Source organism: Cherax quadricarinatus, chromosome 22 (assembly GCF_038502225.1).
Source record: "Cherax quadricarinatus isolate ZL_2023a chromosome 22, ASM3850222v1, whole genome shotgun sequence".
NCBI lineage: Eukaryota > Metazoa > Arthropoda > Malacostraca > Decapoda > Parastacidae > Cherax > Cherax quadricarinatus.
Window position 1 is genome coordinate 33,890,661 of NC_091313.1, and position 17,101 is coordinate 33,907,761.

At 45.2% G+C, this 17,101-nt stretch overlaps 1 protein-coding gene across 1 annotated transcript in view; it reads left to right on the plus strand.

Annotated features, from left to right (window-relative positions):
- Positions 1 to 17,101, plus strand: part of LOC128689616 (uncharacterized) — a 233,464-nt gene that overhangs the window by 159,210 nt on the left and 57,153 nt on the right. The window contains exons 10-12 of the mRNA XM_070087707.1: positions 2,362 to 2,516; positions 5,284 to 5,419; positions 6,850 to 6,955. Coding sequence (XP_069943808.1) covers positions 2,362 to 2,516; positions 5,284 to 5,419; positions 6,850 to 6,955 — 397 coding nt within the window. The remainder of the gene's footprint in view (positions 1 to 2,361; positions 2,517 to 5,283; positions 5,420 to 6,849; positions 6,956 to 17,101) is intronic.

A 17,101-nucleotide genomic window follows, 5' to 3' on the forward strand; every position in this document is an offset into this window, starting at 1 on the left:
TTATTTGAATTGTTATTTTCTATTTTCTTTTACTGAGAAGGTTTCTGGCTGCGCCACTACCTGTCTCCTCAAAGGAGTCAAATCTATATCCAAATAATGCAAGAAAACGTTTTTTCAGCCTCGTTGGTTGATTCTTGTAACAGCAAGCCTGGGTTGATAAATTAGACATGTGCAACTCTTGGGTATCTTTATTGAGGAAACGTTTCGCCACACAGTGGCTTCATCAGTCCAAACCAAGGAGAATCGTGAAGAACAGGAGGAGAATAAGGTAATTAGTCCCTCAACCTTGAGTCGATGTGATCAGTCCATCAATCTTGAATAGAATACAGCATATGAGCGGAGAAGCAGCTTATATACCGTAGGCAGGAGAGGTGCAACAGTCGTAGGTGGTGTCACACTTGACCAATGTGGAAGTAGGTCGTGCCCAAGGTCGTGCCCAAGGTCGTGCCCAAGGTCGTGCCCAAGGTCGTGCCCAAGGTCGTGCCCAAGGTCGTGCCCAAGGGTTAGGCAAGCGAAGTATTAAGATCCCAAGAAGTTGCAGTGTCTGACAAGATTGTAGATGAATGGTTCAGAGAACCGACAAGTTGATGGACTGACCACATCGACTCTAGGTTGAGGGACTGATTACCTCATTCTCCTCCTGTTCTTTACGATTCTCCTTGGTTTGGACTGATGAAGCCACTGTGTGGCGAAACGTTTCCTCAATAAAGATACCCAAGAGTTGCACATGTGTCTAATTCATCAACATGTCGGTTCTCTGAATCATTCATGTACAAGCCTGGGTTACCTACATCTGTCTACCTCAGTAGTACCACAAGCCTGGGTTACCTACATCTGTCTACATCAGTAGTACCACAAGCCTGGGTTACCTACATCTGTCTACCTCAGTAGTACCACAAGCCTGGGTTACCTACATCTGTCTACCTCAGTAGTACCACAAGCCTGGGTTACCTACATCTGTCTACCTCAGTAGTACCACAAGCCTGGATTACCTACATCTGTCTGCCTCAGTAGTACCACAAGCCTTGGTTACCTACATCTGTCTACCTCAGTAGTACCACAAGCCTTGGTTACCTACATCTGTCTACCTCAGTAGTACCACAAGCCTGGGTTACCTATATCTGTCTACCTCAGTAGTACCACAAGCCTTGGTTACCTACATCTGTCTACCTCAGTAGTTCCACAAGCCTTGGTTACCTACATCTGTCTACCTCAGTAGTACCACAAGCCTGGGTTACCTACATCTGTCTACCTCAGTAGTACCACAAGCCTGGGTTACCTACATCTGTCTACCTCAGTAGTACCACAAGTCTGGGTTACCTACATTTGTCTACCTCAGTAGTACCACAAGCCTGGGTTACCTACATCTGTCTACCTCAGTAGTACCACAAGCCTGGGTTACCTACATCTGTCTACCTCAGTAGTACCACAAGCCTTGGTTACCTACATCTGTCTACCTCAGTAGTACCACAAGCCTGGGTTAGCTACATCTGTCTACCTCAGTAGTACCACAAGCCTGGGTTACCTACATCTGTCTACCTCAGTAGTACCACAAGCCTGGGTTACCTACATCTGTCTACCTCAGTAGTACCACAAGCCTGGGTTACCTACATCTGTCTACCTCAGTAGTACCACAAGCCTGGGTTACCTACATCTGTCTACCTCAGTAGTACCACAAGCCTGGGTTACCTACATCTGTCTACCTCAGTAGTACCACAAGCCTGGGTTACCTACATCTGTCTACCTCAGTAGTACCACAAGCCTGGGTTACCTACATCTGTCTACCTCAGTAGTACCACAAGCCTGGGTTACCTACATCTGTCTACCTCAGTAGTACCACAAGCCTGGGTTACCTACATCTACCTCAGTAGTACCACAAGCCTGGGTTACCTACATCTACCTCAGTAGTACCACAAGCCTGGGTTACCTACATCTGTCTACCTCAGTAGTACCACACCTTATATTAACCTTTGCAATTTATTCAAACTAAGCAGGTATTCATTATCACTTTCCATATTTTGGAAAAAGCAAAGTCTCTACATGTCAATCTTCCTGCATTAATATGGACAATTATACTTTTAAATTCTGGTTTAAAAAATGCATCTATGAATCACTTTGAATTAATAACTACAGGTTTACTGTAGCTTGAATTTGTCAATAAACCCAAAAATAAGTGGTTATTAATAAATTAATAAAATGGCCTTGAAGAAGGTACACTTAATTTATGAAGGTGAAAAGGTCGCCAGCAGACATCATGGTTGACAAGGAAAATACATCAAGTTTCATGTCTAAAATCAGTATGTATGTTCAAGTCAAGCAACTTTCCATACTAATCACTATAACTTTATGGTGTTCCTACAGATGTGCCGATGTGCGCGCAGGAGCGCAGGATGGTGACAGCAGTGGAGGGGGAGGTGGTGACGCTACAGTGTACAGTGGATGCTTACCCAGCTAACCTGACCTTCAACTGGCTCTTCAACAACACTGTGGACTCCACCAGCTTCAGGCCCGGTGAGGTGAGACTCTGGTCACACTGACTCTGCTATCACAGTAAGGAACCGTCAAGGACACCACACTCTTGATTCTACTGAGATGAATCTTGAGCCAAGGAGTGAGGCTATACTAGTGTCATGGGTCTTGATCCTAAGAGACCCTTGATACTAGTGAGACAGCTATTGTTACAAGCAGAGAGAGCCTTGATATTAGTGAGATGACTCTTGATACAAGCAGAGAGAGTATTGATACTAGTGAGACGGCTCTTGATACAAGCAGAGAGAGCCTTGATACTAATGAGACGGCTCCTGATACAAGCAGAGAGAGCCTTGATATTAGTGAGACGGCTCTTGATACAAGCAGAGAGAGTATTGATACTAGTGAGAGGGCTCTTGATACAAGCAGAGAGAGCCTTGATACTAATGAGACGGCTCCTGATACAAGCAGAGAGAGCCTTGATACTAGTGAGAGGGCTCTTGATACAAGCAGAGAGAGCCTTGATACTGGTGAGAGGGCTCTTGATAAAAGGGGTTAAAGTTAGCTGTCACAGTCAAGCACTGACTTCTCCCAGGCTGAGTGATTTCTTTGTGTGACTAGTGCCACTCTACCCCCATAGTGCCACTCTATCCCCAGAGTGCCACTCTACCCTTCAGAGTGCCACTCTACCCTCCAGAGTGCCACTCTACCCTCCAGAGTGCCACTCTACCCACAGAGTGCCATTCTATCCTCCAGAGTACCTCTCTACCCTCCAGAGTGCCACTCTATCCTCTAGAGTACCACTCTACCCTCCAGAGTGCCACTCTACCTTCCAGAATGCCACTCTACCCTCCAGAGTGCCACTCTACCCTTCAGAGTGCCACTCTACCAACGCTACTAACGCTAGACGCCGATGCGGGGCGCCAAGGCATTAGACCAGTGTGGTACGGTGGTAGAGCACTGCCTACCTTGTTGCAAGGTGCGTAGGTTCGAATCCCCTTCGACCAAAGATATATATGTATATATATAAATATATATATATATATATATATATATATATATATATATATATATATATATATAAATATATATATATATATATATATATATATATATATATATATATATATATATATATATATATATATGTATATATATATAATTTTTTCCTTTAATTAATGAAGTTCTGTAAAATCATTGCTGGTAAGTATATATAAAACAATAAATCCTTAACCGACTAAACAGCTTACGAAGTGGAAGTGAAGATGAAAACCGACCACAAGCAGGTCACAAAAGTCACAAAGGTCACAAAGGTCACAAAGGTCACAAAGGTCACAAAGGTCACAAAGATATTCCTTGACATGACCAGGAGAATCACACTGAGAGTCGGACACTTGCGTCATTAGAGGCGCTCACATACACGCTTCAGTGAGAGTAAATAAAGAACAAGAGCACTCACACGAACCCTTAAGGGGCACGTAAGTTCCTCCGTCTTAAGGGGCACGTAAGTTCCTCCGTCTTAAGGGGCACGTAAGTTCCTCCGTCTTAAGGGGCACGTAAGTTCCTCCGTCTTAAGGGGCACGTAAGTTCCTCCGTCTTAAGGGGCACGTAAGTTCCTCCGTCTTAAAAGGGGCACGTAAGTTCCTCCGTCTGAAGGGGCACGTAAGTTCCTCCGTCTGAAGGGGCACGTAAGTTCCTCCGTCTTAAGGGGCACGTAAGTTCCTCCGTCTTAAGGGGCACGTAAGTTCCTCCGTCTTAAGGGGCACGTAAGTTCCTCCGTCTGAAGGGGCACGTAAGTTCCTCCGTCTTAAGGGGCACGTAAGTTCCTCCGTCTTAAGGGGCACGTAAGTTCCTCCGTCTTAAGGGGCACGTAAGTTCCTCCGTCTTAAGGGGCACGTAAGTTCCTCCGTCTTAAGGGGCACGTAAGTTCCTCCGTCTTAAGGGGCACGTAAGTTCCTCCGTCTGAAGGGGCACGTAAGTTCCTCCGTCTTAAGGGGCACGTAAGTTCCTCCGTCTTAAGGGGCACGTAAGTTCCTCCGTCTTAAGGGGCATGTAAGTTCCTCCGTCTGAAGGGGCACGTAAGTTCCTCCGTCTTAAGGGGCACGTAAGTTCCTCCGTCTGAAGGGGCACGTAAGTTCCTCAGTCTTAAGGGGCACGTAAGTTCCTCCGTCTTCTAATTACATGTTCATTTCTCCACTATAATCTACTTATTCGACACAACTGGTAACTACTTACGTAAGTTATACTACGATGCAGATAAAGCAAATGTGATAATAATTATGGACAAGGTAGATTATAGTGGACAAATAATAACTGCTTAGGTAAGTTTTCCTGCAGAGGTTGCAGAAGGGATTGTAGCAGCATCTACTTACACTCGTGCTGTAGTAAGAATGACACTTTTCACACCATACCCCGGCCGGGATTGAACCCGCGGTCAGAGAGTCTCAAAACACTTGTCACTTACGAAGTTATAAACGTGTAAAGATGAACAATTAATTTGTAATTCGGAGTGAAAATTTTAGTATCATGGGAATAGAGGTCGGTTTGTTGGTTTATTGGGGTTGACTGTTTAATGGCTATTAAGACTCAAGTCACTTTTATACTCCTAATAAAAAATGCTGAATCCCATAAAACGGGTATTAAATATGTTCTTAAAAACATGTATACGTAGATTAAAACACACATTGGTGTACTTACCTGGAAAGAAAGTGAAACACTTCACTGGACCAGTTGAGCGAAATAATGAGATGTGCAGCTGCGTTTTTCAAAGTGCTTCGTTTAAATAAAACTTGAACTAATGCACCTCTTTTGTAGTACACTGTGACTGGCTCCATGTCCAGGCTTCGTTACGTAGCCTACTCTGCCAGGGACTACGGCACAGTCTTCTGCTGGGCCTCTAACATCGTGGGTCACCAGAAAGATCCTTGCGCCTTCACACTTCAGCCCGCAGGTACAGTAGATAATATCTCCCGTTGTTATGTTGTAATTATTTGTTTTTGTTTAAACACTGAAAAGGTCATTATATTACAAAGGCAAATGATAGCAGACACTGTTTCCTGACAACAAGTATCTCTACCTGCTGGTGGTTCATCCCCCAAGCATTTGTTCTGCTTGTGAGGTCAACATACAAGTTGACCCCACATGCTGCTGCTCCTTCCTCACAATCTAGTGTCACTGGAAGGTACGATAATACAGCATGTATATATATATATATATATATATATATATATATATATATATATATATATATATATATATATATATATATATGTCGTGCCGAATAGGCAGAACTTGCCAGGCTTAAATAGCAACGCTCATCTTGCCATATAGGACAAGTGAAAATTTGTGTATGCAATAATTTCACCAAAATCATTCTGAACCTAACGTAAAAAATATATTTCACTGTGTTTGTTTAGTATTAAATTATTGTAAACAAATCTAAAATATATTTAGTTGGGTTAGGCTAAAATAAATTGCGCTTTGTTATAATAAGGTTAGGTAAGTTTTCTAAGTTCCTTTTGGAGCAAAATTATAAATTTTTACATCAACATTAATGAAAAAAATATATCTTTAAACGTATAAGAGAAAATTTTAGAAAAGACTTAATTTTAAATAAGTTCTTGCTAATTGACCAGTTTTACATATTCGGCACACACACACACACACACACACACACACACACACACACACACACACACACACACACACACACACACACACACACACATATATATATATATATATATATATATATATATATATATATATATATATATATATATATATATATATATATATAAATGAAACCTCTGAACAAGTGGTTTTGAATCATTTACCCAACTACGGCAGGCCAGGATTCGACCCCACGACACATTGTCCCGCCTCATGAGCCCACACAATGTACATCACCCTACCATCTGAGCCATCGATGGTGTTTGCATCCATTACTTTTCTATGTTTGAATGTCACTCTAAACTAATATATGGGTAGTATGTGCTAACATTTACATAGGTAACATGTATAATTAGGAATAACTGCAACAATTCCTAATAGCTAATGCTTATAGCTTTCTCAAGCTAGCAGAAAACAGTTGCATTACTTGCTAGTTTCACGTACTTCTATTTAATCTTCTCCTCTAGCCAAACGTCCTTAAAATAGAGTATTACTCTATCCGTAAAATTAAGATTTTTTCTATTTGCTAGTAGAAATCAGAGTACATGTTATTCCTACCATGTTAAACATTACAGAAATTTAGCAATATATTAACATGCTTTATTTATGTGCTTAGTTGTATAATAAATGTTGGCTGTCGACTGTCATCATTATATACATGATGGTCGATAAGCTTACACACGGTGTTCCTTGCTCACTCTGTCTCAGGTGCTCCTGACAGCGTCAGAGATTGTGTACTGACCAATCAGTCAGTGGGATCACTACACATCACCTGTCAGCCAGGAGCTGACGGTGGACTCACACAAACCTTCAGGTGAGTCAGCACCACACCCTTACATCGTCACTGTCAGCCAGGAGCTGACGGTGGACTGACACAGACCTTCAGGTGAGTCAGCACCACACCCTTACAGCGTCACTGTCAGCCAGGAGCTGACGGTGGACTGACACAGACCTTCAGGTGAGTCAGCAACACACTGTCACAGCGACACTGTCAGCCAGCAGCTGACAGTGACGCTGCTGCTGATAATAACCTTGAAACCTTCTTGAATAATGATTAAGTTTTTCCAAAAATATTCCAAATTATATTTTGATCGACTACGAAGTTTTTTTTTTCTTTTATTTTTTTTTGGGGGGGGGGAATAGATTAAAATTTTCTCTCAAGTATATTTGATTAAGGCAGCTAATTGGTGAGGAAATTTTCAATATTGTCACGAGTTGTTGTTCATTTATAAGGAAATTTGTATGTAAGTGATATATGTATGTAAGTGATATATGTATATAAGTGATATATGTATGTAAGTGATATATGTATGTAAGTGATATATGTATGTAAGTGATATATGTATGTAAGTGATATATGTATATAAGTGATATATGTATGTAAGTGATATATGTATGTAAGTGATATATGTATGTAAGTGATATATGTATGTAAGTGATATATGTATATAAGTGATATATGTATGTAAGTGATATATGTATGTAAGTGATATATGTATGTAAGTGATATATGTATGTAAGTGATATATGTATGTAAGTGATATATGTATGTAAGTGATATATGTATGTAAGTGTTATATGTATGTAAGTGTTATATGTATGTAAGTGTTATATGTATGTAAGTGTTATATGTATGTAAGTGATATATGTATATAAGTGATATATGTATGTAAGTGTTATATGTATATAAGTGATATATTCTCCTGTTCATTAATAAAAAATCAACGTTTCTTGGCTGGGTTGTCTTCTCTGTTGGTTCTGAAATAACTTTATTCAACTTTTGGCATCATGCATCTGGTAGTCAGGCACCTAGCTGTCCTGCCTGTGGCACCTGGTTGTCCTGCCTGTGGCACCTGGCTCTCCCGCCAGTAGCACCCGGTTGTTATGCCTGTGGCACCTGGCTATCCTGCCTGTGGCACCTGGCTGTCCTGCCTGTGGCACCTGGCTGTCCTGCCTATGGCATCTGAGTGTCCTGCTGTGGCATTGGCTGTCTTGCCTACGGCACCTGGCTGTCCTGCCTGTGGCACCTGGTTGTCCTGCCTGTGGCACCTAGCTGTCCTGCCTGTGGCACCTAGCTGTTCTGCCTGTGGCACCTAGTTGTCCTGCCTGTGGCACCTAGCTGTCCTGCCTGTTGCATCTCCTTGTCCTGCCTGTGGCACCTGGCTGTCCTGCCTGTGGCACCTGGTTGTCCTGCCTGTGGCACTGGCTGTCCTGCCTCTGTCAAATCGCTGTCCTGCCTGTGGCACCTGGTCGTCCTGCCTGTGGCACCTGGTTGTCCTGCCTGTGGCACTGGCTGTCCTGCCTGTGGCACCTGGTTGTCCTGCCTGTGGCACCTGGTTGTCCTGCCTGTGGCACCTAGCTGTCCTGCCTGTGGCACCTAGTTGTCCTGCCTGTGGCACCTAGCTGTCCTGCCTGAGGCACCTAGTTGTCCTGCCTGTGGCACCTAGCTGTCCTGCCTGTGGCATCTGGTTGTCCTGCCTGTGGCACCTAGCTGTCCTGCCTGTGGCATCTGGTTGTCCTGCCTGTGGCACCTGGCTGTCCTGCCTGTGGCACCTGGCTGTCCTGCCTGTGGCACTGGCTGTCCTGCCTTTGGCACCTGGTTGTCCTGCCTCTGTCAAATCGCTGTCCTGCCTATGGCCCCTGGCTGTCCTGCCTGTGGCACCTTGTTGTCCTGTCTGTGGCACCTAGCTGTCCTGTCTGTGGCACCTAGCTGTTCTGCCTGTGGCACCTAGCTGTCCTGCCTGTGGCACCTAGCTGTTCTGCCTGTGGTACCTGGCTGTCCTGCCTGTGGCACCTGGTTGTCCTGCCTGTGGCACCTGCCTGTCATGCGTGTGACACCTGGTTGTCCTGCCTGTGGAACCTGGCTGTCCTGCCTGTGGCACCTGGCTGTCCTGCCTGTGGCACCTGCTTGTCCTGCCTGTGGCATCTGGTTGTCCTGCCTGTGGCACCTAGTTGTCCTGCCTGTGGCACCTGGCTGTCCTGCCTGTGGCACCTGGCTGCCCTGCCTGTGGCACCTGGCTGTCCTGCCTGTGGCACCTGGGTGTCCTGCCTGTGGAACCTGGCTGTCCTGCCTGTGGCACCTGGCTGTCCTGCCTGTGGCACCTGGTTGTCCTGCCTGTGGCATCTGGTTGTCCTGCCTGTGGCACCTGGTTGTCCTGCCTGTTGCACCTGGCTGTCCTGCCTGTGGAACCTGACTGTTCTGCCTGTGGCAACTGGCTGTCCTGCCTGTGGCACATGCTTGTCCTGCCTGTGGCATCTGGTTGTCCTGCTTGTGGCACCTAGTTGTCCTGCCTGTGGCACCTGGTTGTCCTGCCTGTGGCACCTGGCTGTCCTGCCTGTGGAACCTGGCTGTCCTGCCTGTGGTACCTGGCTGTCCTGCCTGTTGCACCTGCTTGTCCTGCCTGTGGCATCTGGTTGTCCTGCCTGTGGCACCTGGCTGTCCTGCCTGTGGTACCTGGCTGTCCTGCCTGTTGCACCTGCTTGTCCTGCCTGTGGCATCTGGTTGTCCTGCCTGTGGCACCTGGCTGCCCTGCCTGTGGCACCTGGCTGTCCTGCCTGTGGCACCTGGGTGTCCTGCCTGTGGCACCTGGCTGTCCTGCCTATGGCACCTGGCTGTCCTGCCTGTGGCACCTGGCTGTCCTGCCTGTGGCACCTGGGTGTCCTGCCTGTGGCACCTGGTTGTCCTGCCTGTGGCACCTGGTTGTCCTGCCTGTGGCACCTGTGTGTCCTGCCTGTGGCACCTGGTTGTCCTGCCTGTGGCACCTGGCTGTCCTGCCTGTGGCACCTGGTTGTCCTGCCTGTGGCACCTGGGTGTCCTGCCTGTGGCACCTGGCTGTCCTGCCTGTGGCACCTGGTTGTCCTGCCTGTGGCACTTGGCTGCCCTGCCAGTGGCACCTGGCTGTCCTGCCTGTGGCACCTGGTTGTCCTGCCTGTGGCACCTGGCTGTCCTGCCTGTGGCACCTGGTTGTCCTACCTGTGGCACCTGGCTGTCCTGCCTGTGGCACCTGGTTGTCCTACCTGTGGCACCTGGCTGTCCTGCCTGTGGCACCTGGCCTCCTTGACCTCCTCATGGACGCACCGACCAGGGATCCTCTCCACTGCTGCAACTTCTTCAGAAAGTTTTAGCGGCAACTTTTTCCTGAGAGTGTTTCGTATATATGTCGTGCCAAATAGGTAAAACGCTCTTCTTGCCGAATACGGCAAGCGAGAATTTGTGTATTCAATAATTTCACAAAAATCATTCTAAAACTAACGATAAAATATATTTTCAATTGTGTTTGATTATTATTAAATTATTGTAAACTTATCTAAAACATATTTAGTTGGATTAGGCTAAATTAAATTGCGCTTGTTATGATAAGGTTAGGTAAGTTTTCTAAGGTTCTTTTGGTACAAAATTATTAATTTTCACATCATCATAAATGAGAAAATATATCTTTAAATGTACAAGAGAAATTTTTTGAATGGACTTAATTTTAAATGAGTTCTTGTTAATTGACCAGTTTTACCTATTCGACACGACATATACTTAGTGCACATAGCAGGTTGGTAGACAACAACCACCCAGGTAGGTACTACCGTGTTGTGGTAGTAGGATAGTAGACAACAACCACACAGGAAGGTACTACCGTCTTGTGGTAGTTGGATAGTAGACAGCAACCACCCAGGAAGGTACTACCGTCCTGTGGTAGTAGGATAGTAGACAGCAACCACCCAGGAAGGTACTATCGTCCTGTGGTAGTAGGATAGTAGACAGCAACCACCCAGGAAGGTACTACCGTCCTGTGGTAGTAGGATAGTAGACAGCAACCACCCAGGAAGGTACTACCGTCCTGTGGTAGTAGGATAGTAGACAGCAACCACCCAGGAAGGTACTACCGTCCTGTGGTAGTAGGTTGGTAGACAGCAACCACCCAGGGAGGTACTACCGTCCTGTGGTAGTACGATGGCAGACAACAACCACTCAGGGAGGTGCTACTATCCTGTGGTAGTAGGCTGGTAGACAACAACCACCCAGGGAGGTACTACCATCCTGTGGTAGTAGGATGGCAGACAATAACCACTCAGGGAGATGCTACCATCCTAGGGTAGTAGGATGGGAGGCAACAACCACTCAGGGAGGTACTACCATCCTGGGGTAGTAGGATGGTAGACAACAACCACTCAGGGAGTTACTACCATCCTGTGGTAGTAGGATGGCAGACAACAACCACTCAGGGAGGTGCTACCATCCTGGGGTAGTAGGATGGCAGACAACAACCACTCATGGAGTTACTACCATCCTGTGGTAGTAGGATGGCAGACACCAACCACTCAGGGAGGTGCTACCGTCCTGTGGTAGTAGGATGGCAGACAACAACCACTCAGGGAGGTGCTACCATCCTGGGGTAGTAGGATGGTAGACAACAACCACCCAGGGAGGTGCTACCATCCTGTGGTAGTAGGATGGCAGACAACAACCACTCAGGGAGGTGCTACCATCCTGTGGTAGTAGGATGGCAGACAACAACCACTCAGGGAGTTACTACCATCCTGTGGTAGTAGGATGGCAGACAACAACCACTCAGGGAGATGCTACCATCCTGGGGTAGTAGGATGGTAGACAACAACCACTCAGGGAGGTGCTACCATCCTGGGGTAGTAGGATGGTAGACAACAACCACTCAGGGAGGTGCTACCATCCTGGGGTAGTAGGATGGTAGACAACAACCACCCAGGGAGGTGCTACCATCCTGTGGTAGTAGGATGGTAGACAACAACCACTCAGGGAGGTGCTACCATCCTGTGGTAGTAGGATGGCAGACACCAACCACTCAGGGGGGTGCTACCGTCCTGTGGTAGTAGGATGGCAGACAACAACCACTCAGGGAGATGCTACCATCCTGGGGTAGTAGGATGGTAGACAACAACCACTCAGGGGGGTGCTACCATCCTGGGGTAGTAGGATGGTAGACAACAACCACCCAGGGAGTTACTACCATCCTGCAAGATACGTGTGAAATAGAAACTTGCAATTGTTTTAAACAGCAGAAGAATTGCTTTTGTCTTTTGTTCTGTCTCATAAACACGCATAAAAACAGATACATATTGCTACTTCTACTTGTTGATATACATGTACACGTGTATGTAAATAAACCCATCTTAACTTTCTATTTTCTTAATAGCTCTTGTTCTTAGCAATTTTTTTCATCTCTGTGGAGTAGAAAAGAATCATTCCTCCGTAAGCCATATGTGTCGTAAGAGGCGACTAAAATGGGCTAGTGGCTCCTTCTCCTGTAAAAAAAATATTAAAAATAATAAGAAAAGCTATTTAAAGCTGGGATGTTTGAATGTGTGTGGATGATAAGCAAGAGATGACTGTATTACAACCTAGGATTTCAGATGGCCTGTTATCCCAGGTGTAATGGGAGCAAATAAACACAGTAGAAAAAGTTTAGACTTATATTATCCTTCACCAATTATAACAGCAATATGTACACTATGTACAGTGATAAATATAGTGCACTCCACGGTAAGCAAGGCAGAAATAGAAGCCACAAGATAGCAGACCGTGCTTCAACCAGCTCTAGAGTGGGAATGACAAGGGCAGACAGGAGAGCGGTATCCACATAACCTCTGCGATTGTCAATCCCACCTTCTTATTGGCTAGAACCTGGTCACTAGTTGAACGATGGGGCCCCATCATCAACTCTTAGCAACCTGGTTCGCTGGTTGGGGGAGATAGCCTGTAAATGAGGGTGTGTCCATGCGCCGAATAAAGGTTACGTACTCTTTGCATGCCACACCCCCACCCCCGAGAAGGCTCAGGATTAGGCTGCCACCTCCCAGTGGTAACCGTGCCGCCATGGCACAAAATAATGGGACCGCCTATCCTCTCCACCATCCAACTCTTAGATAGAGCTCAGCTTTCCTAGTGACCAAAAGCCAAACTCTAAACTCAGAGTGAGACAGCAGTCAGATAGGCCAACATAGGTCCAAGATACAAGCGGACGGTAGCCCGTATCCCCTCACTAAAAAAAAAAACCCCCACATCAGGGGATAAAAAAAAGAGCTTGAAAGGGGGTTACCACAAATACATCCTAACCTAAATAAAATATTAAACTAGACTCTTGACAAAGAGTCTGCCAACACATTTTCTTTGCCGGCAATGTATTTTATTTTTAGGTTGTAGGGCTGCAGCCTGAGCGTCCAACGCATAAGCCTTGTGTTGTGATTCTTCATGGCTTGGAGATAGACTAACGGGTTGTGATCACTGTAGACTGTGACCACCTGCGATGTCTGGCCCACATAAACATCGAAATGTTCCAAAGCCATTACCAGCGCGAGGGCTTCTTTTTCAATGGTAGAGTAAGCTCTCTGATGTGGCTGGAACTTAGCTGAAAAGTATGCGATTGGCTGCAGCTCCTTGTTCCCGATTTGTAATAGTACCGCCCCAACCCCAGACTCACAAGCATCAACCTGTAATGAAAAAGGTTTGGAGAAGTCTGGAGACAGGAGAATGGGTGCAGAGCACAATAATCTTTTTGCTTTATTAAAAGCAGTGTTACAATCTGACGTCCAAATAAAGGGAACTTTATGACTGGTAAGAGAGGTAAGAGGGGCTACAATATCTGAGAAATTCTTACAGAATCTTCTGTAAAATCCTATCATGCCTAGGAAACGTTGAAGAGATTTCCTATCATGAGGAACTGGATAATCTTTAATTGAAAGAACTTTAGCAAGTTTAGGTGCAACATTACCACTACCTACTTCATGGCCTAGAAAAGTGATAGTGGCCTGGCCAAAGGAAGATTTAGATAAATTAACTGTTAATTGGGAATTCTTAAAGGTCTCAAACAGAGCTTTAAGTCTAAGTAGGTGTTGATCCCAAGTATCAGACACCACAACAATATCATCTAGGTATGCTGCCGTGCCTTCAAGTCCTTTAATAGCCTGATGGATGAGTTTCTGGAATGAAGAGGGGGAATTTTTCATTCCGAAGGGGGTAACTGTATACTGATAATGACCTCCTGGAATCACGAAGGCAGAGATTTCCTTCGCCTTATCTGTCAAAGGTACCTGATAGTAACCTTTAAGGAGATCTAATTTGGACACAAAAGTAGCCTTACCCACAAAGTCAATTACGTCATCCAGACGAGGAAGAGGGTAAGCATCTGTGATTGTGACCTCGTTCACTTTACGGTAGTCTGTGCACATACGAAACCCTCCATCAGCCTTTTTTACTAGGATGCACGGTGAAGCCCATGGACTAGATGACTCCTCCACTAAACCATGTTCTAACAAGAAGTCTACTTCCTGCTGAAGTAGCCTTTGCTTTTCAGGATTAGCTCTGTAGGGGGAGAGTTTAATTGGTTTAGATTTTCCCACATCTACATCATGGTAACCTAACGTACATTTTTTCGGCACATCCGAAAAAATATTAGGATATGACTGTAGAAGCTCAGTTAAATTGGTTGCTTGTATTTCAGATAATCCAGCCATTAAAGGGCTAGGATCCTTGAGGAGGACAGAATTTGAAAGTTTAGTATTAATTTCAGAGATAGAGTGCAAAGAGTCAGAGTCGTCCTCAGAGGTAGAGGACAGAGTCATTACTGGGACTTTATCTGGTGTATGAAAGGCCTTGATTTGATTAATGTGGTAAGTTTTTGTTTTTGAGGTCTTATCAATGGGAGCTACCACATAATTTAAATCAGATAATCTACTTACTATCTGCATAGGTCCCGTAAATCTAGCTTTCAAGGTGTGGCCAGGTATAGGTTCCTGCACCAACACCTTGTCTCCTGGATGGAAGGAGCGGAATTGTGCACTTTTGTCATACCTCTGTTTCATCTTACTTTGAGCTATCTTTAGGTTAGCCGTGGCCAACTCACGTGCCACCTGCAACCTTGAAGACGGGTTGTAGAGTGCTGAGCTTACGTCTTCTCCCATCCATCCTTCTTTGAGCACCCGAAGAGGACCTCGTACATTGTGCCCAAAGATCAGCTCAAACGGACTATACCCTGTAGACTCTTGCACCGTCTCCCGTACTGAGAACAGCAACAAAGGTAGAGATTCATCCCAATCTGTCGGAAAGTGCATGCAAAAACTTCTCATCATTGTTTTTAATGTTTGGTGGAATCTTTCCAAGGCGCCTTGGGACTGAGGGTGATAGGCAGTGGATAAGTTGTGAATTATCCCTAGCCTAGTTAATACTTCCCTAAATGCTTTGGCAGTGAAGTTAGTACCTTGATCACTTTGTATAGTTTTAGGAATGCCAAAACAAGAAATGAATTTTGTTAAAGCTTTGAGAATAGCTTTAGTATTGATACTACGCATAGGGATTGCTTCAGGATATCTGGTTACTTTATCCATAATTGTAAATAAATACTGATTTCCAGACTGACTTAGGTAGTGGACCTACACAATCTATAATTAAATCTGCAAAAGGTTCTCCATCAGCAGGTATGGGTTGGAGAGGTGCAGGTTTAATGGAATGTCCAGGTTTTCCAACTTGCTGACATTCTCGGCAACACCTAATATGATTCTTCACATCTTTCTTTAATTTTGGCCAATAAAATTCTTTTGTGATTCTATACAAGGTTTTTGTAATTCCTAAGTGACCTCCTGATGACGTATTATGAGCTATATTTAATATCTGAGGTCTATACTTGGTTGGAACCACTAACCTGTCGTATAATTGCCGGCCCTCTTTCTCCTTACCAGTCTCAGTGCAAACCAAATAATCATTTTTAATTTCATACTTGACTGGATGACCCCAAGAGGATTTACCCATGGCTGCCTCAAAAGCGAATTTTAAAGAAGGGTCCTTTCGTTGTTCCTCCCGGAAGGACAGTCCCTCGGGCATGGAAACAGAGACATCTGGCAATCCTGCAACCTGGGAATAGGAAGGCTTGATCGGGGTCTGTTCACTTGATCTACGAGGCTCTGGCCAGTTTTCCTCGTAAAACAATGTGGCTATTCCGAGATCGGAGTCGTCCAAGGATAGGTCAACATTCTCTCCAGACAACCCTTGGGAAGTTGCCCGAGTTATGGCCAACACCGGAGAAGCATTAATCATTATAGGTTCAGGACACGAACTAACAGTAGTAATGTTATTACCCAGTAATAACATAGCATTTTTCATGGGGAATCCTTTTGAGACACCTACAGTCAAGTACCCAGTGTAATATTTGCACTGTACATAAATTTTATGCAAAGGAACTGAATATATAGCTCCTCCATAGGCTTCCAATAAAACTGAGGAATTCAAGGAAGTATTCTCTGAAAGGGGTAATATTCCTTCTCTGACAAGTGAGCAATATGCTCCAGTATCTCTAAAGGTATTTACTTTAGTTGGTTCTGAGTTTTCCTGAAGGGAAATAAGACTTTCGCAATAATAAGGGGCCATACCTTTTTCTACTTCTCTAGGGGACATGTTACTAGGGATATTAGAGATTTTCCCGATGGGTTGAGGTTTTTGGGGGCAGTTGGAACTGATGTGACCTACTTTATTGCACCTGAAGCAGACGACAGGCTTGCCCTTTACTCCCTGATGACGTTGCAAGTGGTGTCGTTCTGGCTGGTGCCTCTCTGGATATTGTTGTCGAGATGCTCCATAAGTAGTTTGCCTCTCCGCAGGGGGACCATATGTTGAGAAGCGTGGCTCACCAGGTGACTTGGTTGGATGACGTAGACGCTCTCCCTCCGGCTGGCACTTCATTCTCCAATGTTGTCGATCTCTGCTCACGCCAGACTGTTGAAAAGAGAGACGGGACCGCTCGGACAAGGAGCGGTTCGTTTCGAAGGTATCAGCCAACCTGGCCGCCTCCAATGCAGTGGTTAAGTCACGATCCTGCAGAAAGACACGAACCTCTGGTCCCACAGACTCCAGCAGGTTATCAATCAGAATAAGCTGCACCAGCTCCTCAAAGTTAGAGACACCACTCGCTTTATACCAGCTGGTAAAAGCTTTGGTTTGCTG